Source organism: Stylophora pistillata, chromosome 12 (assembly GCF_964205215.1).
Source record: "Stylophora pistillata chromosome 12, jaStyPist1.2, whole genome shotgun sequence".
NCBI classification, from domain to species: domain Eukaryota; kingdom Metazoa; phylum Cnidaria; class Anthozoa; order Scleractinia; family Pocilloporidae; genus Stylophora; species Stylophora pistillata.
In genome coordinates, this window is record NC_142530.1 from 8,505,558 (window position 1) to 8,531,126 (window position 25,569).

At 37.2% G+C, this 25,569-nt stretch overlaps 2 protein-coding genes across 6 annotated transcripts in view; one reads left to right on the forward strand and one right to left on the reverse strand.

Moving 5' to 3' along the window:
• On the reverse strand, positions 1-20,741 carry LOC111334469 (glutamate receptor ionotropic, NMDA 1). 5 transcript variants are annotated; one of them, XM_022940222.2, is made up of 7 exons: positions 15,151-15,255; positions 14,681-14,887; positions 5,306-5,792; positions 3,713-4,293; positions 2,502-3,453; positions 1,587-1,750; positions 1-1,116 (listed from the first exon to the last, which is right to left on the reverse strand). In XM_022940222.2, exons 3-7 carry the CDS (start codon positions 5,684-5,686, stop codon positions 678-680), a joined length of 2,517 nt encoding a protein of 838 aa, XP_022795957.2. In that variant the 5' UTR covers positions 5,687-5,792; positions 14,681-14,887; positions 15,151-15,255; the 3' UTR covers positions 1-677. The 5 variants fall into 5 exon arrangements, with proteins under 5 accessions (XP_022795957.2, XP_088597890.1, XP_088597889.1 ...); XM_088741764.1 differs by lacking the exons at positions 14,681-14,887; positions 15,151-15,255 and adding an exon at positions 20,719-20,741; XM_088741763.1 differs by lacking the exons at positions 14,681-14,887; positions 15,151-15,255 and adding an exon at positions 10,030-10,281.
• Positions 16,482-25,569, forward strand: part of LOC111334470 (acid-sensing ion channel 2) — a 14,823-nt gene continuing 5,735 nt past the window's right edge. Inside the window, exons 1-4 of the mRNA XM_022940225.2 lie at positions 16,482-18,278; positions 22,538-22,868; positions 23,447-23,667; positions 25,089-25,236. Of these exons, the coding sequence (XP_022795960.2) occupies positions 17,748-18,278; positions 22,538-22,868; positions 23,447-23,667; positions 25,089-25,236 (1,231 nt within the window). The 5' untranslated portion in view covers positions 16,482-17,747. The remainder of the gene's footprint in view (positions 18,279-22,537; positions 22,869-23,446; positions 23,668-25,088; positions 25,237-25,569) is intronic.

Consider the following 25,569-nt stretch of genomic DNA (forward strand, 5'->3'; position numbering starts at 1 on the left):
TCCAGTTACATGTGGACCGCTTGAAATATTATATACGCTCTTTACATCACTTGAACTACTTGCAGAATAATACATCACGTCTCGAGTATCACATTCGACGCACTTATAGAAACTATAAAGTAAAATAACGATGCTTTACATCAAGATTTCTTTATGCCATGGGTATTGATTTGTAGTTACAATGATTTCCTATAACCCTCTACGGAATTGGTTTCGTTCTTGCAACTAACAAATGATATGCAAATAGTACAGGAAAAAGCTTCATAGCTCTTTAAAATTCTATAGCTGAATAATCCAGGTAACATGATGGGCAAAGAAGCAGGCCAAAGGCTTATGTCTCCATTATGGATGAGTGGTTCGCTCCTGGATTGTGGAATGCGTAACAAGATCGACCAGTTTGGCCCATCAAACAACCTTGGCTCATTTCAAGGGTTAAAAGCGGACCCATAATGATACTCTTTCAAACTATTACGTTACATTTTTACGCCTCTGTGATACTGACACAGCCACCCCACTACAGTGCCTAAACGATCGCTTTCATATGATTCTTCACCTTCCTATCGACTGGTAGCGTAAACCTCAGACTGCATGATACGCCAAACTCACAAAAGGGCTCTTCTCTCTATCCTGAAGCTCTTTAAGACTCCTTTGCCACATTCTCAGTAAACAATCTCGTCTCACACAAGCGTTTCTGTCTGTGAAAAACCCTGCTTCACGTCCTGTTCATCTGTATCCTCATTACTGTTGCTAGTCCACTTTTCCCTCATTTGTAAAAAAATCCTGTGACAAAAAGTACCCAGTAGGCACCCGATCATTGCAATGGTTAGTTGCAGAAAGAGTCCACTGAGGTCTTCTACTTTAAGTTGAGCAGGAGGAGTTTCTCTCGGGCATTTATATTTTGACACCCAGAATTCCTGGATATAGTCCGTCAATCCTCTAGCTTTTATACTTTGAAGAGCCTCTGATACTTGGATAAACAATGGATTACTTTTTTTAACAGCAATTGATGCTCCAGACATTGCAAAAGGTTCACCAACAACTCTCAGTTCACAGTTAGGATCATTCCTTGATTCGTATTCAAGACCCACGTGATCTGCGACGAAAACGTCCAGACTCCTGTTTATAAAAATCAAGAAAAATAACGTGACACTTGTAATATTGCTCTTCTTGTTTTTTTTCTTTTGTGTGTTGTACTTTATTTTCCTCCCCAATTTTCTCTTCTAATTTCGTAATAGTAACCTTAGATCTCGATAATTTCCTTAATAAGAAGGAGGGATAGACAAACACGCAGGTTTTTAAAAAAAAGCCATAGCTTTCTTTTCACCTCCAGAGGTTGATTTTTCTTTTATTTTCATTATCCAAATCATATTTGATAGGTATTGTGCAATATTTTCAGTCAAATTGATTAACATGGCTTAGTCATAACTGATATTTCTTTGCTTCCATTTATTGCCTACATTTAAATTCAAGTTCGTTTTGTTTGCAAAGAATTTCAATTACAGAAAAGAATTATTTGACAGACTGAAGGTTGAACATTTCATGTATACTGATGATAGTCAGTGATCAAAGATTCGAAAGTTACAAACCCTGATTTGACAGCTTCAACACCTTCTCGAAGACTTTTCACATTGTTTTGTTTCATGTGATACCAAACGTGGCGAAAGTATGTATTTTTACTGTTCTTGAAGTAGTCGGCCATGTAAGATCCATCAATAGTGCCGTACTTAAAGCCATCCGGTGGTCTCTCAATCTATAGTGGTGTAAAGAGAAAAACATACATGCATTAGGCAGAATATAATGAAATTAAAACAAAATTTAAAAAACGATGGACCGAAACAGCTCTTTGTGGAATTTACTCTTATGGTATCATTTGATCATTTGACGTCGTCTGTCTACAATCAAACAAGGACTATTTTACTATCATTATGATCCTATTATTGGTGTTTATCACGGCCAAGCTACTGTATAAGTATTTTGAAACGATTAAACTTTTAACAGATTTTCCAATTATCTAATTGATCAAAAATTAGTCAAATAATGTATTAGGAACCGAAATTATCATTTCCTGTTCATTGGTGTGTTGCTAGGTAACTCTTAACAAATCATTATGACAAATTAATTCTCATATGACGTGTATAATTTATTTGTAAAAAAGTTGATTTTGTTCTCAGCGTGCCGGTAATGTCTATAAAAGCATCTATACACTGCTAAAATTGACTTCATTTATCATGGGCCAAAGATATATCACACGTCCCTCTGTGCGTATACAACTACATCGCAAAAGTGAGGTTAGGTGATTCAAATCCTATCCAAGCGTTACCCGTCATTTTATCTTGGATATCTCAAACCCTAAATGAACCGTGTTAATCAGAAAGAAACTAAAGTTACTTAGGAACTAACTGACTGATTCCATCTACTAATTCAAAGCGGAAAAGAAACGGAAAGCAAACAATAAAAAGAGTTAAGTTTCTTGATCGATGTCAGTTACATCTAAGTTTTACCTTGATGTCGTATATGTCTTCTACAGGGGGACTTTTATCATCAACAATGAGAAAAGCAGCCAAATTAGCCGAATATGTTGACACAAAAACCAGCATTGCCATTCCGAATGCAACTGACGAAAGCCGAGCTCCGTTAGTTTTTGGTTTTGACTCGTCCGCTGGGCGACCAAACGCGAGGGCGAGAGCGAAACAAACTGCGTTGTCGAGACCAAATGAAGAGTTTGGATGGAACAGCTTCTTTGATCCTCTGACCGGACTGATCTTGTCCATTACCCATAGGAAGATAATCATTATACCTAAGCTTCCAAGCAGAGTAAGCCAAACTGGAGGAGTAAAAGGTCTGAGATAAGACACCCAATAAATCTGATTGTCTTCGCGTTTCTTATCTTTTGCCAAAAGGCGAATCCCTGAAGGCATGTACGGTTCAGTAAAATCAACGACATCTGCCCTGCGAGAGCTTATGTAGAGATCAAAGCTTATATCACCCCTTCCAATAAGCAGTTCCGAAACCACGCCATTCCAACTGTTATTTACCTCATCGTAAACTCCATATTGTCCGTCTAAAGTAAACAATAACTCTGGGATTTTTCCCATCTCTTTGCACATCACATTTACTACATCGATCACAAAGCCATAGCAGCAACGCTCAATCTCCTGGCCTTCGACAATTTTTATGCACGACTTAGAGTTCCCCTGACATGGCTCACCACGTTTTTTCGGCTGGGATATTACGTTGGGTGGGTACTCGTTTAAAAGGATTTTAAGGCTTTCTCCCTTCTTCTCCATGAAAAGCTTGCCATTTGACCAATAACCAAGATGTTCAAGTTTATGGATTTCCTCTTCTTCGTTGTACTCCAATTTATTAACATCGTAACGAAGGGGCACTCGTTTTCCCTCTTGATCAAACTGAACAGGATCCGAAGATCCATGAAAGCTTACTTCAGATAGAAGTCTGAAAAGAACAATACACACGTTCATTTTCGGTATCATTTTGCTACTAACGTATTTTTAATAGTATTAAATTGTGGTCTAGAGATAAGGTTTAATTAAATTCCTGGAAAATAGTAAGCCGGATTTAGTTGTGCTTTCTACCTTGTAAACTGTGAGACTGAAGTGGCTAATAAATCCTTGACAACTTTCAATCAGTGTCAATGGTACTTTGACAACGCATGGAAAATTATTTTGTCCAACCACAAAAAGTGTATTCTTACCTTTTAAATTCAGAAACTTTTGGGCAGATGAAAGCTTTCCCTTTGCGTCCATTTCCTGTTACGACGCGGCTTATTGAGCTCAATGCGTCGTCCACAAAATCACTACGTTTAACCTTTAGAGAATATGTTGGAGTTATAATATAAACGTGCTCCCAATACCATTGGGGATCAAAAGTTCCAACGTCTAAATCAGAGAGGAAAATCCAAGTCGAAGTAAAAAAATCTTCTTTTACGTCGAGTACCTCTTTGACGAGTAAAAGATTGTTCGTTATCAAAATGATATTATTGACATCATTTCCTAATTCTTCAAAATGATGATAAAGGTCTTCGTGTTCAAAAACTACCAGCCAGTCTGTCAAATTCAAGTTCCTTGGACCGAGGGATTCCTTCAATAAATTTACGAAGTAATTCGAGCCAGGCTCATCATCTGTCATGACGAAAAATTTGCTCCAGTTTAACTTTCCAATGAGCGCTAAAAGAGCGTCTCTCTTTGTCTCCACGCTTGAAACTCTATTTATGCTGGAAACATGGTGTGGATCATACCTCAGCTGCATCCCCGAGTTTTGGTAATTCGGATAAAACTGCGGAATGGAAAAAAAATGTGTTAATTACGTGATGAACAAATGTTTTCAACAAGTGGAAAAACCGCAAAGGAACTAAAATTTTTAGAAGTTTTAAAATTTCCGATTTAGAATCCGCGGAGCCACTGATACATAGTTGGTTAGGGCTATTATCTTTTTTTCTAGCTAGATTTTTTGGTAATGAACCAAAAAGATCTTTTCGTTAGTTTGTAACTGTGTTTATGCATTCATATCTTTCATGCATTCGTACCTTTCACAAAGTCATATTTAACATAAACTAAAACTGGAGATAACGTGACCAACTATCTAGGGACGATTAAGCCAATGAAAAGAATGCCAACGATTAACTCTTTCACCCACGATTGGCGTGAATCTATGCCATGAACAGAAGAAAGGATGTATCATAATTTCCAATTTTCAATAATGTTTTCATATTGCACGCTGCTGATCCGAATACCTGAGGCCGCACAACAATTCTCTCCCTATCTAAAGAATAGTGCAAGCTACCACTTGTCTAAGGATGTCGAAATTTATATTTGAAAATGAATATACTTTTATCAAGCTTTCTTTTGGTTTTCGTTGTTATTAAATTCACATGATAGAGAGACTAACTATTCTCATCAAAACCAAATGCCCGTTTTGAGAGCTCCGCATTTTTTTTTTAAATTGAACGATGATCATTGGTGCGAGACATCCAGTGAGTAGTTCCCGCTAGAAGCTTATTGCGTTTTTGCGCACAACGAAATCATTCAAGGAGAAATAACTACCAGTTCTCTTCTAGCATGTTTACAGTGGATTCCAAGGAACCTTGGTGTCATTTGTCAAGATGAATGGTCATTCGGTGTTATCATTGTAGCAATACAAGTGGAATGGTTCAGAAAGTCTCCATCTTTCCCCTTAATTAGAAGAAAGAGAACATCAGAAAGTGGTCCTTTCTTTCGTGCAGACTATTCATTTTCTTGTTCAGTCGAGTTTTATGGCAATTATAAAAGGTGCTGACAATCATGCTTACCGGTGATATAGCTGTAACAACATTTATCCCTTGGGTAATTGCAAATTCAAGGACTATTCTCGCCTTGCTATCCTCGGTTGCATACACCATAAAACAAGGACCAGTTTTTGGTGTATTCTGTGCGAGGTCTATTAACTCCGAAACGCTCGAGTCGTTTTTAATGAGAAGCGTTCTATTGATAAACTTAGGAACGCACTCCTTAGAATTATGTCTAGATGCGGCGTTCTCAAAAGCTTCTTTAGAGGAAACATCGGCGAAATCGAAGACTCCAATAATGCCAAATGATCCCTTTTCTTCATTGTTGCAGTTTCCATCCGAAAATGCAAAGTACAATGTGCTTATGATAAAAACGGCCCATGCTGTTCTTTCCGTAAAGCTCATGCCGTTTCCTCGTTACAAACCATTACTTCAAATCTGCAGTAACTTCCTTGAATAAATTTTCCAATGACGCTGCTTTCAGTTGTAAGGCATCAATCCGTGTATTTTCCTAAAAGAAAAACAAATGGAAAACGTTTCATTCCTGAATTTTCTGGGTTAAATATTCACAACAAAACCAAATTGCGGGTATCATGAAACCTAAAAATTTCAACATTAACCAACTTGAAGATCCTCGCTGGATGAGAAATGAGAAATCCAAATCCGAACTTCTCGCAAAGGATGCAGTAAGCCAGACGGGTTGAATATATCTGTGCAAAGAAACACTTGCCTCCTCTTTTATCTCTTTAATAATGTAGAAATTTCTTGCAGAATATGTCCAAGTCATTGTTGATTAGGTTCTACGGGTATATTTACATCGCCAGATAACATGTTTGTGTTTGATAAACCGCGCTTCTGGTGGCAACCGGAAGAAAGCTAATTGACTAGTTAAGCAGCAAGAAAGTGTGGAGAAAGTTTTTATGCCGTAAAATTTCCATTTTTCCGTGTTTGCGGACGAAAACAATGTTAAGATCAAAATTTTCACATAAGAGCGTCTTGCAAATCTTTCTAAAAAGGAAAACTTCCACAATAATGACCGCATCTTTTAGATAAATGTGGTTCCTAACTGTTTAAGACAAAACGAAACCAATTAACAATCAAGTAAAAGTCCGTCTTTCCTACTTTTCGAATTTTGGAAAAAGATATTCAAGGAATTAATTTCACAATCTTTCATATAAACATCTGAGTGTGAACATTAGTCTAGGGACGACGTAGCTTACAACACTTTGTTTTTTTCGATTCTTAAAGTAAGTACCTAAAAACATCAGTAAACAGCAACCTAATAAACCTAAGTAAACTAAGTAAACAAAAACAATCCGATCAACTTAGTTTGTCATGGTATATATATTGGTGTTACAGCTATATGCCATAGCGATACTGTAACAGCTTTAGAACAATTTAAGAGCAGTACATTAAAAGAAACATTCTATATTTTGCCTTTGACTTAGCAAAATTAAATACACCTGCAATAACTTTCCTGGAAATATTCCGTTGGAAAAATTTATATTTGCTCATTTCAATTAGATTTACGGAAATACTTCACTGAATTATCGTATCGCGGAAACCAGTATTCTAACAGCTTTGGTTTTTGGTAAAATATTTGTGACCACGTGACAGAAGCCTGTTGACTAAAACTCTCTGGAGTTAATCTTGGGAGATTCTAAGAGTTAGGGTTATTAATACACAACGCATGTACATTTTGAGTAAAACACTGCAAATTGGAAATTTCATCGCACCATGTTAAGATAACAATCGACTTCACACATGTGTATTCCTAACAGAAAAAAGACAGAGATAACATTCATCCAAAAGAGATGAGACATTTCGAAGTTCTGGAACTCTTGTGACGATTTACTTTGCAAGGATTCTCTCTTTTTTCCCCTCTCTTTCGTTAAGTCGATCTCTAATACTTTTTTTAAAGGGACACTGTCACGGGTTGACATGCGCAGAAGCGTACACTCTCTCCAAGACTTGTCACGCTCGACGGCCATTATGGAAATATCAGTGAGTTGAAGAATTCTGCATATATTTTGCATTTAAATCAAGTTTATCCGAAGCAAATGCTTATGAAAGTGAATTTCTTTTACTGAGGAACCTTCGGTGATCTTCTGTAAATGTAAAAGTGCTTGTACGACGAAGCGCAAAGAAAATAGTTCTCGTGGGTGCCCGTGCAAAGGGAGAAACGTGCTGTGTACAGATGAATGTAAATGTGGAATTGAACAAGCAATAAACCTTGCAGAAACAGGGTATGCATATAAAGTTGAATATACGCATATAAAGTGGTATACATTCACTTCTTTTCTGGCTCGAATGTCCAAAAAGCACACGAGATAATTTGTGTATTCCCTTTCTTCAGGATTCGAACGAGCAGTCGTCATCTGCCTATATTTATGAAAGCCGTAGAGTTCGCCCGAGGCTTACCTGTATTCCAATTATAATGTGTAGTAGAATAAACATCTGCCTCGCAAATGCTACAAATGTCTGTGATATCTGACATTATTTTATTTTCCTATCAGTAAAATCGCTGTCGCTGAATGACTCGTAACCTGCATCAGATTTTGCCTGCAGCCACAACTTAAATGTCTTTTCTTCCACATAAATACGCTTATGGTTCCTCAGCCACGCTTTCTTGTATTCCCCTCTGTCTTCAACCTTTCGTTTCCGCTCTGAGTTAATGCGTTTACCGCCTTGTCCGGATCCTCCGCTAGACGCCATTTTGAATTTGTGCATGCAACTTGAAAAAGTCGGGATGACTTTTTCAAGTTTCGATCGGCTACACGAGCATGCGCAGACCGTGACCGTGTTCCTTTAACCGTTAATGTTTTTTTATCAGCTTATGATTGACATTATCATTATCTCGTCCTATTCTCCATGATTCGCTCCGACGAAGGGCTAACGCTCGAAACGTCGGCTTTTACAACCGTAACGGTGGCCAATTTACCATTTGAACTTTGTTGATATATTCAAACTATTCTTCATGAGCCTGCTTTTTCAAAAACCGGCATTATTTTTACCAATCAGTCACCGAAGTGGAAGTGGCTAGTTGTGCATATACAACAAAAACAACAACAATTTATTTAAGATTAGAAATATAGCTAAGTACATTGGTTTCTCCCCACAAACAGCTTATGAACTAATCGAGGCGGGGAGATCTAGGGACAGTGTACAAGTACAGGATTTATCTATAGATGGACTAACAAGGAAAACACCACTATGCAGTAAATAAAATAAGCATGAAACAGAGCAAGTATATTACGATTACGAAAAGAGGCTAACCTAAAGTATTAAATAACTTACCAATACCGAGCCACGAAGCAGAGAGGTAAATATTTACCGCTTACCACTAATGCTGAGGTGAATAATCGTTTTAGTATAACTTTACTCAACCAGTGCGATTTTGTTGCCTAAAAATACGATTTTAACTTATTCATTCTTACAACGATATTAATGTTTTCGGGAGCAAATTTCGCTTGCGCTGCTCGACAGTGAATAGCACAGGATATTTGGAGTTTCAGCAGCCAATCAGAGCCCGCCTTCAACAATATCCACAACTGTAGTAAATAACAAAACTGAAATGAAATAATGAGTAATTCTCCGTCGGAGTGATTTAATGTTAGGGAGGTAGAAGAATTGGTGCCATATGGAGACAACCTTAAGCTGATAAACTCGTCTATTCTCATGTGTGCTTGATGATGTATTTAGATTGTACAAAGGCAAACTTGCTCTTAAATCCATGACGGCAAGAGATCTTTGGGAGAAAAGAATTCAAATGAGCGGAAATCTTTGAAAGAGATAGCAGGTTTAAGTCTAAACAACGATAACAGATTTAATTTTCACGATTCAAATGGTAAGCTTGACTAAAACATTGATGTTTAAACAAGTTTTCAATTTGAAAACTTCCCATTTCATCCCGTCGCGTTCTCGGGTAAATCCTTTCCTTGAATTGGTCAGACACATTGTTGATGTCCAGAGTAGAATCAATTAATATATTTGTCCTCAATACAATATCAGACATAAATGCCTTACAGCAACAGCCCCCCACCGATAAAATCGATTGAAAAACCTTTAGAATCTAATGTATAGTGCAAGACATATTCATCATATTTAGAGAAAGCTATGAATTCAAAATAACGCTCTTTCTCCATCGATGATATTTTGTCTTCATTTGTCGACAAATTAATTGCCTAAATTGCTAACGTCATGTTAGATTTTTACATTCCTATCCAGCTGTCACACTTTAGGCAAGGATTCAGTTGTCGCCGTCTGGATGATAGCTGAAAACTCTGCATTTTATGCTCATGGTTTACTATTTTGTTTTAATACCAACTGATAGGTGTTTGAAAACAGATGTGACGCCATTTTAGATTTGACACGTATCAGTTATACTAATAAGCTCAGTTATACTAATAAGCTCAGCCATAGTATGAAGAATTTACTTATGGACGCAATCCAAAACCTTTCTCTTTATGGAAATCTTCAATATTTAAAACAAAATACGATGGTAATTCAAAATTTGGTTTTTGAATGAGCTTAAAGACATGAATCGTACTCACAGACATATTCTTGATCAGAATGTTTGTTTCGTTATGAAATGTCGCATCCCTTCAATGGTTGGCGATTTTGTCTCACTTGCATTAATATGGATCAATCCTAACAAACGTAGGCCGGTAACTTTGGCAAAACACAAAGACCTCAATTGGATCTTGACTATTCAGTCCATGAAATGGTGTTTAAGAAACGGACAATACCTTGCTTATGTAATAAGCTAGCCATGTTATGTTCTTAACATGTCGCTGTAGTTTGGTTAGAAGGAAAATCAACCTGGACAGCCGCCACGCCACATGCTTATCACGGCATGGAACGAGAAGATCCACGCGAAGTTTTAAAAAAGTTTGATTAAAAAAATAATGATAATGTTCAGCGGAGACACGGCCTTCAGTTTCCGCCTTCTGCTTACAGAGTGAACACTTAATCTCAATTATTTGTTATCTTCTCCGCAGTGAATACTTGTGCTGTATATTCGGGTTTGTAGGCTTTAATTTTTGAATGATATCCAGCCACTAGAGGTGAGAATGTTTTGATTGTCGAGTGCTTGAACAAAATTCGCAATTTGGTGTGAGTCAAGCCAAGAACAAGGAACGTATCAAGTTACATCCGAGGCCTGACTGATCATGTATATTCAAGTAAAAGTAGTGTTTTCCCACTCACAACTCCAAATCCTGAGAGGAATTTTACCAAACTATTAGCATACTGCCCTTCCGGCCCAGCATGCAGTCCTTTTGTTCTAATTTGCGTCAAACAATCATCTCGGGCCACAAGTCGCTTCTTTTCGGGGTAAACAACACAGCGCTACCTTCATTACACTAAATAAGTATATTGTCGCTTTTCGCACCACTGATATGCCCTTAGTCAAAGCTGAAACTCGTTGCTCCTTAAAAATAAATTACTTGCATGAGGATGAATTTTTGCAATTTTTCGCCGCTATTTTGGATCGAAATAGGTATGAGTAAATAAGTGAATAAAAACGATATTTTGCGTTTTCCTGGTGGTTTAAATTATATCACACCGAGGAAGCAGAAGGAACCATCTGGAAATTAAATGTAATCAAATAGCTAGAAAGTGTAAATATCAATGTAACCTTTTTACAAAAAATTTTGGTTGTAACATTCACTACGCATTTAATTTTTTTTTTTTTAACTTTAATACCGTACGAAAATCCCTTCAATAATTTACATTGCCTTATCATGGGCAATCAAGGTCAATTTAATTTTCAAACACGATTCGATAATTTTTATTTTGTTTTTGGAATTGGCTGCGATGTCTAGCCTCACCTCAAAAATTATCATAAAGATTAGATATTAGTCAACCATGGAAAAGCTATTAGTTGACCTTATGCGATTTATCGACTTGCTGCCACTGTTTATCGAGTCGGACAGCTTGTCTTGTTCACTTGTAGCAATCAAAGTGTAAATCATTTCTTTCCAGGGCCTAAAATTGGATTGACACGACTTCGGACAGACGTCCTATTTAAACAATAGAGTGTTTCTGTCGAGGAACTATCGGCTGATAGTTGCCCCGCGGAAATTTCATGTTCTTAAAACAAATATTTGCCCGAGAAGCGAAGCTTCGAGGGAAAATATGCTAGTTTTAAGAACATCAAATTTCCAAGGGGCAACTATCAGACCGATAGTTCCGAGACATAAACACCCCATTGTTTTTATTGTTCACCACTAAATTTTCTTCCGCGCCTACAGCTTGTCACAAATGTCAATAATTCGCAACCGTACATTCGCTAAATAATACGTTATACCAGTCAGAATTGAAAAGTCGCTGTTTTTCCGATCTGCCTAACTTCGCGGTCGTCAAACTATTCAAAACTTTTCACGTATAAGTACTATCAATCCAGGTATTTTCCGCGGACGGGCACTATCCATCCGGGTATTTTCCGCGAGCGGGCACTATGGGCTGATACTGTCTCTCCACGGATGAACACTATCGCGTCAGGTGATCGATTTAAACCAATAACAACCGGAGAAAATTTAGTGGTGAACTATAATTGTTCATAGTGCATGACGTGATACAAAGACCATATAAGGCCACAAGGAAAGATACAGTCGAAGTTATATTGAGCGGCACCGTAAAAAGCGGTTGGTTTTTTAAGTCCCGAAATTTTTCCACATAATTACTACAATTGTTACCGCTATTAAGAGGTCATCTCTTTATGGTGGTCGTAGTTTCCCTTTACTTAGTCCTGAGGGCCCTTTTGTTTTGTTCTCAACCTGTATCGAAAGGCTACTTGACGTGCAATCAACTGACCGAGATAAAACTAAGAATAATCTTTCAGGTAAAATTTAATCCGTGCTTATCTTCCAAAATCAATGTTAGTATTAATTTTTGAGGGTTTTTTTTTGTATATTAGGTGGCCAATAATGTCAAAACATGGTGTTTTCTATCGAGTTTTACAATCCTCCTATTCTGTGTTTAGCGGTAACCCCGTCATTCCCCGTGGGTGATCGCTCAAAAAAAGTTTCAACTGCATACTCTTTGGCTGTAATAATGCACCCCCATCCAATAAACGTGCGGGTAATACCAGACAAATTATCGTGAGTAGGTCTTCACAATTTGTGTTCTTACGACACGATTATGCAAAATTGCCAATGATGGATTCCCCCATTTCAATTAAAAATATATGAACTTCATATATTCATTGTATCCCCCATTTAAATTAAAAATATGGAAAGTATTAGTGAAACGGAATTAAAAAAAGTTTTCGCAGAAGCAAACTCTTGAGACAACAAAACAAAAATTTATGAGAGCAGACATTGGATCTGAAAAATGCTGCAGCGTTGCAAAGCCATTGTAGTCCGAAATCGAGCTCGCAGACATGTTTTCTCGTAATACACTTTCATATTTAGCTTTGTGAATTCTCACCTTGGCCAAGCTATGAGGATTATTGGTTAAATCTCTGTTGCTCTGTTTCAAGTGAATAACTTATCATTAAAGAGAAAATGATGGGACAGAAATGTACAATCAAAGCGTTGTCTGGGTTGTGTCAATTTCACTAAAGTTGTCTTTAGTAGGTCAGAGAGGAGCGTGTTTCCCAATTCCGATTCTACTCAAGAAAAACAAATTTCCTTCTTTTTGAAGCAGTATTATCGAAAAAAAATCTCATCTCCCTATTGCCCGCCATTAGATTGCAAACAACCGCAGTTCTGTTAAAACAAATAACAATAATAGCAATAATGGTGACAATAACAATAAGAATAGCAATGACAATGGTTATAACAATAATAATAATAATGATAATAATAATAATAATAATAATAATAATAAAACCGTCGTCATGAATACTAAATGAAATAGTAAGCAACTCATGTGAGAATATAGGGAACGAGTTCTCACACAGTTTGAAATGAGATCTCTCCAGACAAACACGCTTCATCCCAGCTACTTTTGTTGAGACGATGACTTCTCAATTTTTGTGGGAGATTGAAGCAATGAATAATGCATTTCGCGGTGTGAAGTTGTAAATGAATAATGAGTTATGGGGAATTTTTTTTCCGACAAAAATCAAATTGTCAACAACACTGCTCTGATTCCATCTTCACGCGAATCATAAACGATGGAATTACAAGGTGTTTCGCAATTTGTTACGAATGTTAAACCAAATATTTCCGTGATGCAAGAGTTATTCGAGCTTTGCCTTTTTTCAAACTGGAATTCGAAGTGAGACAACTTAGAAATATATTTCAGTTAAGGTGCTTTGCAGATTCTCCGATACCTTTCTTAAAATTAACAGCGGATGCTGCAGTATTACTTCAAAATCGGCCGATGATCCTATCCAGCAAAATGCAACCGCTTCAGCTTCCATTTGATAAATGTGCAATAACAGAGTATCGATCGTTATCGTCTAACAACAACTTCTTGCAATGTGTTATTCTGAGTAACCTATCTTCTTTTCCAGGGTTTATTCGACATATATTTCTTTATGTGCGTCTTGTACCACTTTTTAACAATTGCTTAAGTTATAAAACGGTGACAGTTGAAATATTTTTTGCGTCTAAAAGTGATTTCGATAATTATTGACTGCAGAAACTAAACGCATTTGTCAACGCGAATGTTGTCATTTCTTTTGCTTTAATCTAGTTCATAACGTCTCAAGTGCTTATGTCAAGGATGACAAAACCAACAGTTTTTCAGGGAAACCACAACCAAATTTTCATGAGAAACGCAAACCGACAATCGAAGCTAAGTAACAAGTTTCTTTGATTTTTACGATGTTTGCCAAGACTGATACAGACCCATTTTGTTCGGAAATTAAATATGTATGTAAGTCTAGTTCGAAAATGACGTGTTCCGTAAGGCATGAAAGTGTTCTTTAAAATCTTGCAAAGTAAAATAAAAGTTTTCTATTAGATAAATCAAACGTAATAAGGGTAAAAGTTTCAGCGACAAAAATCTGCTCTGGCCAAATGCCTTCCAACGTCAATGTTATTTTTTGTGTTTACTTTCTGAAAAAGTAAGAGTTCATTCTTTAATATATTGCCAATTGTTTGAAGACTTTTTTCTTTATAAATTTACATGTTTGGGATAAAATTCAAGCGCGCTTATTTTCTGCGACAGTTTTGAGACAGAAAGCAATCGAAGCGCAGCGATTCAACGTCGTAAGCTAAGGGAAAAACTCCTAAAGCGAACAACAAATGAAATTATAAAGAGGTTGGCACATAACAAATAACAACGTTTTGTGGTCTTCAATTCGGGTATAACTTACAAAACTGTGACTTAAAGGGGCGCGCATTTCTTCTGCTTTTGAAAGTATCGTATTTGCTTCACGGGTAATAATACAAGGTATCTTGTGAGGAAAAGCGTGTTACAGCTGAAATGTCCTGCTGAACTTACCTCATGTTTTATGCACAGTCGTTCGTGTAGGCCACAGAATAGATTCGTTTTTTTCATCAGTCAGATCAACGAGCCGTTCACATCACTCTTGGCATTAAACCATATTAATACCAGTGAGAACTCATTACAATATCAACTCTTCCGTCGCAGCTTTTTAATGCCCCGAAAATCACTCCGTAAACACCTTTTGTAGCTTAAAAGGAGGCTCTATTGATTCAAGAAATATGCAAACAAATTAAAACGAAAACAATTCAATAACTGTGTTAAAAGTCGAGTGCCCCCTTCCGGGAACAAGCATTGTGAAATAAAAAGAAAACAAAATAGCTAATAATTATCATTTGAAAAAAATGCTAGCAACCAATTCTTGAAAAGCGATATGTTTCTGAATACAAATTAGCAGCCACCAAAATATTCTTAAGCGAATACCTTAACTGAACAAACTGGGATGAAAAAGAAGTGGAAATTCAAACCTTAGAGGGTTGTCAAAGATCAATTGATGCAGATCTGGACATTTTTGCAAAGACGACATCTTTTTGTCTCCCACTTGTACACCTTATCTCCAAAACAATGAAGAAAATATGAATGCCTTAATATAAAAAACCGTACTTATTTATTATACATCGTTTGAGGGCGCCGTCTATTTCTTTTTTAATTAGCGAGCTGACTGATATTTTCTAAACCTCTGTTTGTGTCAAGCCAGGTAAAATATGCATCTATTGGTTAAAAATTTTGTGCCTTTTAGCATTGCTCTATTTTAATTTTAAATCAAACAATATATCCACACCGACGATAGCTTTTGTTTTCAATTTGACAAATCCTGTTCATTATATATCATCTAAAATAAAAAAAAAAGATCATGCCGCCACCTTTAAAGTTTCATTTCACATTCGTTTGGTGCAAAAGATCAAATTGACATCCTTTATTTTCTATTATGATATAAACACCTTATTCGATGGTTTAACATGAAATACGGTCAGATATTTTGGAAGTTACGAAGTGTACGATTTATTTTCTAGCCCATAGGAGAGAGGAAAAAATTGTGAGCGATGAGCAAAGCTAAGAATATTTATTTCTTGTGGGTTAGGATTATTCTATAAACCCCTAGTGGTGCGACAGTCCATGTTACGTTTCTGAAATGAATATTGCATGTCTTCAATCCAAGGCTTTGCCTAAATTATCATTTAGACAACATTGCAATGAGGGAGACAAAAGGCATATGAGCTTCCCTGCCTCTTTTGATCCTAACCTCTCCAAGAAAAATGCCTCGAAATGTGAATTTAGTTTAATATTTTGAAAAGGGTTGGCCAAAATGAGCCTCTCTTCACAACGATGAACAGAACTCACGGATACTTCTTTGTTTTCTCGTCTATTCTCCGCTATATAACTCACTAAGAGGACTTATAACTCACAATTAACTCTAGAAAATTCTCTCTGAAAACTCGCTATTTTTATGGCGTCTGGTTGTCTAATTGTTGCTCGCGCGTGTTCATTACCTTATTTGGCGGTGCTTGCAAGTCTCTCAAACTAAGAGGGGTGGGGGTCAGCCAAAACTCTTGTACAACAACTCTATTCCTATTTTTTAAGATAATTGTTCCTCTAGATTCAGTATCTAAGATTAACGGGGAAAACTTGGATTTCCAGAGTTTTAAAACTCCCACTTGAAACCTTATATTTTTCTCATTCTTATTTTTCTCACTTTTCGATGGCAAAGTGTTGTTATTTCTAGCGTAACGACCGAAAGAAGTACATCTAACGTTCACTCTCCTTTGGAAGTTTGTTTCAAATTCGACATAACTCATGTGGTTGATATGTACTATTGGGTCGATGATCGAGTGTTGTGATCACGTGACGTTAAAATCGCAGTCGATTTTTAGTTACGCAACAACACGCACAACTGTGCTTTACGAGTTATACTTCTGACGTTGAAATGCTCTGAAGAAACTCCGGGTGAAAGTAGCCAGCGCTGATAATAAATCTGGTGATCGTTTAGCGGACTCTAAACGTGGAACTAAAAATTGTACTGAGCACATTGGGTCTCGATTTGAGGAAAAGAGATACCATTTCAAGACCAGTGGGGGGTTGTTTGGGGCTGCAGAGTGAAGGCTGAATGCCATTGAATAAATTCTTGATTTACTCGATCATGATTAGTGGTAATTTCTGCAAATTTCTTTCTTCAAATAACTTCTATATTTTTTCTTGTAAATGGGATCATGTTTAGCGCTGATAGGAAAAATGACAAAAACGTTTAGAATCTGTCTAAGAACAATTTTTCCCTTAATTTGACTTCCTCCACAAAATTTCCAACCATGAAATAGCTCATTGGAACCCATTAAAGCCTAGTACAAAAACAAGGTGATGAAAAGAAATGAATCTCCTGCTACTGAACAAAAGCACCCTCAAGTCTAGCGAATAAATTTGGGGACTTACTCAGTCTTTGTACGAACACGCAGTTTAGTCGCATTTAACTCGTCAAATTTATTTAAAGCGTCCTTTAAGCCAATTGGAAAGCTGCAAGTGAAGGCGAAAAATAGCCTCGTTTTCATACAGAGGTTGTTAATGGCGTTGTGATTTGCGACAGTGTTTGCACAAATTTGCTGGTACCAGTGCGTGATTATTAAGTCAATGTCTTGGTTTCAGTTGAAACATAGCAAGCTGATCGCCGCATGGTTCATTGAGCACTGTTTAACGCAAGCAGGTGGCAAAAGGTACCAAACAACCCTCCAATGGGAAGCGAATTGACAAAAAAATTGAAAATTGTTTTTGCTTGTTCATAGCGAAACATTTACACTTACAAGACGTTTATAAAGTGCCTTATTTAGCAGCAAAAGCGCCTTTAGAATCTGCAATCGAGCCGCTCTAAATCAACTTTACACCGCACATTTTGAAACGCTTAAATTTTCGACCTCGTTTAGGACACATTAACACCGTAAATTTAACCACACAGGTTGAGAAACATCGTTGAATACAATATCTTGTACATGTCATGGAGGTTTTTCAAGAACACCGAGAGAATGGATGATGATGTGGACTTATCGACGGCCCATGTAGTAAATAATGGTTGCTGAGAATGACCTTCGATACAGATTGTTTTAACTCGAGGGGTTTTTATCCCTTAGACACGAAAGGCGCTGAAGAATACTTAGTGGTCTTAAAAACACCACAGAAATCTTTTCTTGAGATCTTACAGAGTGGTTTTGTAAGCTCGCACAATTTCTCTAACATGTCTTGCCCCCAGCAATCTCCGAGAAAGAAGAAAGCAAAAGAAGCGAACAGCGACGACGAGGACGATCAAGAAGACGACATTCCAACAACTTACGAACTGTGGCAAGATTTCCTGCATAGCCTGACCCTTCACGGGTTTCGTTTCATATTTGAAGAAGGACCTAAAATTCGTCGTATTTTCTGGCTCCTCATTTTGATTCTTGCTGTTATGATGTTGCTTTTGCAAGGCAAGAAAAGCATACAAAAATTCTTTGATCGCCCGACTACTACCACGGTGCAAGTGGAGTTTTTGGATCAGATTGTATTTCCCGCTGTTTCCATCTGCAACTTTAATTTGTTTCCATATTACCTCATAAATGGCACCATAGGAGAAAAGGTAACGATACTTCTTTAAATTAGGCTTAATTTTGATTTTGCTAATTGATTCAGAATTTTTTAGGTTGATCCATTTTTAGTCTTTATATCAACATACAAATTACCACTACTAGTAATTGTAGATTCCCTCAGGAGTTTTACTTTCCCTCGGGAGTTTTACTTTCGAGAAGTCGATTCTTCACTGACAGATCCTTTTAGTTTGGGAATTTTCTTTGATGATCAGCTCATTTTTCATCTCATGTTCAGATAGCAAGAGAAATTTCTGGGATATTATACAGTATTCTAAAGGGAAAAGAAAGGGGCTAAGTCAGCAGGTACCATAATAGTTTTAATTTGTTTTAAATGACTGAAATCCATTAGTTCAAACCACTGAAGTATATGATTCACTAGTTAGAAGGTTCGTATTGGGAGAAAGAGTGCCCGAGGTCTTGGATGCCGCTCGAGAACGTAGGCTGTAGGTATTCAAGATAGAGGGCACAGGTGAGAATTTTCCCAATACAGACCGACCTTGGCTGGTAAATAGCATTTTCATATTTGCCTAACTCTTTAAAAAATGCTTGCCAAAACAACCCGAATGTTTTAAGGCTGTAACTGAATTTCGTGATAATTACGGGAAAATCCTCCATAAACTGAAGAAATAAAGAAAACAGAAGTTAATAAAATTAACGAGTGAGGCCTCACCGGAACGGTTTTCATTTGCGTATAAATGATAAAGTTGAGGCTTCCAAGAAAACTTTGAAACTTTTTTTACAAGTATCTATCACGACCTGAAACCTGTGAATATTAGAGGAGAAAAAAGCGCATGTTCACTTTTGAACAAACAATATGTATGGCAAACTGACCATCGAAACAGAAAGTATTATTCATTTCTAGCGACGAATGATCTTCGAAGATTTACCTCTCTTCAGTTTTAATTGTCGAGGAAAGACAAATTGTAAGTTAAGTCATATGCATGTTTTGAAGTTGTCAGAGTCTGCTTGTTTGATTGTTGCAATGGCCGTTGTCTTTCTTCCGCCGAAAAACTTAAGTCAAATGAGACGCCTTTTTTATTTGGACACAAGGGGATTTAATGCGACTTTCACTCATCGATTTCCTTCGATTTTCGTTGTAAAATTTACAGTAAAAATGTCCAAATTCAGGCAACTTTTAAAGCATTTGCGGAAGTTTATTCCATAGAAGAACTCAAAACCTCGCTCAACGTTTTACGACGACTAAAATTGTTTTGGGGTATTCAGATATTAAATGAACGACAATTACATTGATAAATGTAATTTTTTTATTACAAACATCTCTCGTTTTAACTTTCCGAGTAACTTTTTGTGAAGTATTATTAAATAACAAACGGTTTTTAGGCCGCGTGTCAATATATTTAAAACGTTTGCAACACAACACAATGTACCCGGCCAAGGCTCGAATCCGGACCACTCGATCCGGAGTCGAGCGCACTAACCATGAGGCCACAGCACCCTTCAAAAACAAAATCATATTTATGTAAAATTCCAAAGAAACTAAAGTTGTTCTTTAAAGCTACTCATCACGAAACGGATACTGCCCGCTGAGAGCAGACCAGATGGAAGAAAACTGCTAACCAGAACCAATCAGATCGCAGGATTTGTAGAATACCGCCCGCTCACGAAATGAGAAATACAATAAATTGGTTTTAGCAACTGAGTTGATAAATAAGTGTAAATTGGCTTCCGTAAAGAGTTTCTAGGGCTGATGTTTCCGGCGTTAGCCCTTCAGTCAGAGCGAAACAAGAAACAGTGAATATTTTTTTATATGATCCGCGTACCTCCTGCAAAATGTTGCAGCCGTGGCTCACCATATGAAATTTGTGACATGACAAATCCACTCGCCCACAAACGCAACGGATATCATTATTTATTATTGTGACCTGTGTCCACTCGCAGGTGACTCGTAGACTGGAAATATACCTGTGCTTTACGAATAACTTTTTGTTTCGATAATGGGAAGCAGCCAAAAAGCTATGCGGACTGCTTAAGTTCCTACAAAACCCAAATTTTAAGTGTTCGACTTAACTAAGAAGGATGACAGCGAGTGTTTGATTGACTTTCCACGTTCGCTCTTTAAAAGTAGAAATATCTAGCTCCAGCAAACTTTTCCCTGAAAAGACTCAGGTAGATTATGTATAAATTGAATTTCTTGTTTAGTTTTAAGCTTCATTAACAAAGGGGAAATAGTTGAAAACAATTTACCGATCTGTTTCCTCTGTACTCGTCTGCATTTGATTGCAGAGTGTGCAAGTCTCTCGAAGCCGCTTTAAACGAGAAAAAAATTTCTGTCTGTTTTCCATTAGTAAATGAGTTCTATAATCATTTTCTTTCGTCACAAGTCAGGAAAAATCTTAGCAGTTCATCAGGTGTTGAAAATGTTCCATATATTCCTTCAAAATGGCCTTTGAGTAAAAGAAAATTACTCACGTTTAGAGAAAACGGCAAACCCATCGTTCCGACGTCGCAGGCAACACAACTATGGCGGGAAACTTCGAGAGACGGCCACTGGAAATGCGTTGGCAAATATTTTCAACTTCCGCTCGCCGTTGTAGATTTTTGCATGCCCGTCGCTTTGTTGCAAAAAAGTTACAGGAAAACAGAATTTTGATGAGAAGTTTTTTAAAAAAGCTTTTCAAGATAAAAATTAGTGATAATAATTTTGAACGACGTTTCGACCTCGTTGAGGTCATTTTCAAGCTGATAAAAAGGAAAATTTCTACATATATGTACTAAATTCTAGACGTGGGAATGATAAAGGCGATTAAATATGGAAATATGTAAACGCTAGGCGTAAAATGGAAGAGATAAAATTACAAAGGAGACCATATGAATAAATTAATATGAGAGTTGACGAAAGTAAAACTATAAATTATACAAAATAATATGTTATACATCACAGTTACAAAATCCTGAAGAGATGCAAAAGTAAACTGGACTGCCTAATTTACGAGATGCTTTTTATAAAAGAAATTAAGCCAACCTTGAACAAACAGTCAGACTCAATCCGCACAAAGCTATTTTTATAATAATTTACGGTATCTTCGTATAATTTTTAATTAATTTTTTTTTTTTCTTTTGGTACTCGTGTAGATGCGTGTGCCCATCTATCGTGTCCTATTTGTATAGGTAATTACATGGGGCCGAGTAAAGTTAAAGATTAGTATAACACGTGTTTTCAGAAGTTGCTGAAATTGCCCGAGTCACAGTGCGATTCGGGCAAGCGACTCGGGCAATTTTAGTAACTTCTGAAAACACAAGGGATATTAATCCTTAATTTTACGAGGACCCAGTGCGATCACTTGTTAGTGAAATAGAGAGAAAAAATACTGAATTTCTGAATGCGCTCTTGAGTAATCAGTCACAGGAAGCTATTTAATGTTGACAAAGAATCAATCACCACAAACGCGCGAATGAGCTGAATGAAATTTTATTTTTGTGCAAACATTCCAGGACATTGAAAACCAGGCCTGCTAACAAACTTTGAAAATATAAAGTTAGTGAAGACCAATCGTGAGCAAGTAACTTTGCCCTCTCATCACAGGCGAAACGAAGAAAAAAACTACCCTCTTCATTGACCAATCAGCATTCAGTAATTTTGCCCTCTACTTTATTAAGGTTGAAATTTTCGACACTGTGTGGTCTCCCTGCGCTCGGTCTGTACGTCATGACCTCGAACCAAATATTTTGCCGTCCAGCCCACTCACTCAATAGGCATGTATTTTAAAAAGTTTGTTGCAGGAGCGAAAGGATACACAAGTTAAAAATATCCAGATCATGTATGTTCTTAAAACATTTAAAGAAAAATACTAAAACATGGACTACCAAGCGATATTGTTTATGTTAGCGTTTATAAACGTATATATGATTATTCACTTTTTCATTTCCTTTGAGAGGAGCCTGGTAGTCTTTCATGAAGCTTTAAGCGGTTTCTTGAGAGTTAACAGTAAGACGAGTGTCCCAGTGTCTGCTGTTACATAACTGTCTTCTCCAGAGCTGTTTATAAATCTTTCAAATCCCTCGAAATCTCTGTTTCCAACAGCAAAGCTGTCCTTGTTAGACATGGAGATAATGTAAGATGTTTTAGAGGAAAACATACCAGCCATTCCCGACTTAATTTCTTTTTAATCTCACTGCTAAAAGTAAACGAAAAAAAAAAACCAAGGTGTGCGTTAATAGTGTTAGAAAACGCTTCCCACAAGCGAATAAAGTTCGTTCGACCAGACTTCATTCTTTCCTCAATTTACAGGTTATGTCCATTCTTGCACCTCAAAAATACATTGACAACAAGGAAGAAGTCCTGTTCGCACGTTCACCAATTCCGAACTTTCTTAATTACCTTCGTCGCCGTCGCCGCGAAAAGGATACGAAAAAAGGCGACGACGACGATGACGTCGATGTTCTCGACGACACGTCGATCGACATCGACGATTCTTTCGACTTTGCCCAGTTCGTGAGGACTCATGGGCATCGGATTGATCACATGATCAAGAAATGTCGATGGAAATCACAGCCTTGCGGACCTGAGAATTTTACTGCCGTGATAACTGAATTTGGTCTTTGTTACACGTTTAACTCAGGTAGGTACGCAGCGAAAAATGAGTTTTTTGGACTCCATATTAAATTAATAATTAGAATATTTTACAATATGCATTCAATCAGATTTGGTAAACTTGCCTTATAAAACAGTTTTAAGAAATGAGACGAGATTCTAGTGATCGTACTTGACTGAGCTCATCAATTAGAAAACTCCTTTGCAATAATAATAATAATAATAATGACATATGTTATTTAACCAGGATGACCTCTTCAGCATAAAATGCTGATATCAATAAGGGCCCTGCGATAACAGACATAAAAAGAAAAGAGCCTAAGAAGCTCAAGAACAGCCACTAACTTTAAAAGTAATTAAAAAGCTTGTGATCTATAAAATTCTAAAACACGATTTTTAAAAATCAAGACTGAGTTAGGATCCTTCATTTCATTAGAACTGATATCATTAAAAAGTTTTGATCCATTAAAATAAAAAGACTTCCTTGCAGTTCTCAATTTGGGAAGCATTAAGTACAAAGAGGTCTTGTTTGTTCCTGGCGACATTTACCTCTACTCTATTTGACTGCTGTGATCCACCATACTAAATCGAAAACTGATATGACAGGTTTGAAAGGTCATCCTCTTCTTAAGGTGCAGCGTGCTGGAGTAGACTACGCTCTTAGACTGTCCCTGAGCGTTCAGCAAGATCAGTACTATGGGTCACTTAGAGACTCGTCTGGGTTCAAGGTCATGGTGCATGATCAAGAGGAACCACCGCTGATCAATGAGCTTGGTTTTGCAATCCAACCAGGAACACATACATTCTGTGGTCTCAGGAAGGAAGTGGTATGCAAAATATGCTGACGAATCATTGACATCCTTAATTAACTAGATAGATAGATAGATAGATAGATAGATAGATAGATAGATAGATAGATAGACTGGTTTATTAAAATCACATCGCAGTAAAAATACTGAATTGCGCAATTTTTTTACAAACTACTACTATACAAATATACAATGTGATGGCTTAAAGTTCTATTAAAAGTTTTCTACAGCCGCACCCTTCACGAAAAACGAATTAGCAAAACGCTTTGTCTTGGCTGCTGGTACATTGTACGTACTTTGGCGCCTTAAATTATAATGAGGGCTATGGACTTCAGGAATTAAGTAATGTAGTTTACTGTTCTGATTATCGCTGATTGATTTAAAGAAAGACTTTGTAACGTCTTCGTGATGTTCCCTGATAGAAGTCAAACAGGCGCGCTCTAACGCTTCCCCGTACGGCATTCTACGAAAAATACACGCCAGAGCTCTTTTCTGAACTCTTTCTAACTCTGACTGTAAGTACTGAGGTAGAGAATAATGGAACACAGGGCAAGCGTAGTCAAGGGAAGATCTAATACATGCGTAGTAGTAGGCAACTAGATCTTCGGCTGGAACACGTGCACGTTTAAGTTGCACAAGGAAGTGAATTTTCCGAGCTGCTTTCTTAACTAAACTATCTACATGATCGTTCCATGTTAGTGTGTTGTTGATGGTAAGGCCAAGAAGCTTGCTAGAAGTAGTTGCTTGGATCTGAGTCCCATCAACTATAACCGGGTCGAAAAGTTCCGGGGAACGACAGAAACTGATAGTAAGCTCTTTAGTCTTCTCAAGGTTTAGCTGGAATAAGTTGTCCGCTGACCAGTTGGAAACGTGTTCCACTGCTTCTATTTTAGAAAGCAGTCAACTATTTTAGAAAGTTTCGTTTTTTAGGCTACGTATAGTCCCCTTCAGTACTCAGTTTTAGGGTAGAAGCGCCATACAAGGGATCCTTACGTTGCAAGAGAAGTTTCCCCTAAAAAGAGAGGTACTTCTTACGATGGAGGTATTAAGTTCTCAGTGGTGTGGTGGCTTCTACGGCTAACATTTCAAGTTTGTACCATTTTACGGCTTAGGGTTAATTTCTTTCCGTTATGTTTGAAAGAAAAACGGTGACGGTTAACTTTTTTACGAATGACTCGCGAATCCTCTTGTACAAACTGACATCGAAGTTTTTGAAAAGCGAACTTGCTCTGAATTATACTTAACGTTCTCATGTGCGTAAACATTTGGCCGCTATGTTGTTTTAATTATTGCTCTGTCATAGCGGGTTAATCGCTATGGTTATTTCCTAATGATAATATCGATGCCGATATTCTGCTGAATGGCCTCAAATATGAAATAAATGATCAAAACAATGGTTTATGCATACGCATTAGATGGATACTACGATTTTGTTTCAGATGCACAATCTTCCGCGCCCGTTTAAAACAGCATGTGAGGACAAACATTTAGCCGGTTTTAAAAAGTACACAAAGTCTGCCTGTCTCCTGAAGTGTCGTGCTGACTACATCATCGGCATGTGTAAATGTAGATCTTACGATTTGGAGGGTAAGATTCATAATTTTTAAAGGCCTGTGGTAAACATTACTGAACAGCGTTCAATAATAGGGACCTTAAAAAATCACGACGGCGATGCCAAGGAAGACTTCGATTAAAAAATGAATTTCTACTCTTAGTTAGAATTTCAAAAATGGCTGCAGGAGCTTACTATCTCATAGAGCGCCACAGCTCAACTCCGCATGACGTATAAAGTAGCCGTTCAGTTCCAAATGGAAATTAAAATAATTTGCCGTGACGGTTTCGGTTCGCAGACGACGCAAATTTTGGCGATTTCACGTTGTTGTTTTGCATAGGACGGCTATGAAATGTACAAAGTTTCAA

Excerpts from the sequence above, each read along its gene's own strand:
- LOC111334469 (XM_088741764.1), bottom strand. The coding sequence starts at position 5,686 with ATGAGCTTTACGGAAAGAACAGCATGGGCCGTTTTTATCATAAGCACA. Across the intron at positions 4,294-5,305 it reads TTGTTACAGCTATATCACCG|TTTTATCCGAATTACCAAAA; the intron begins GTAAGCATGATT and ends TCCATTCCGCAG. Across the intron at positions 1,751-2,501 it reads AAGACATATACGACATCAAG|ATTGAGAGACCACCGGATGG; the intron begins GTAAAACTTAGA and ends ACACCACTATAG.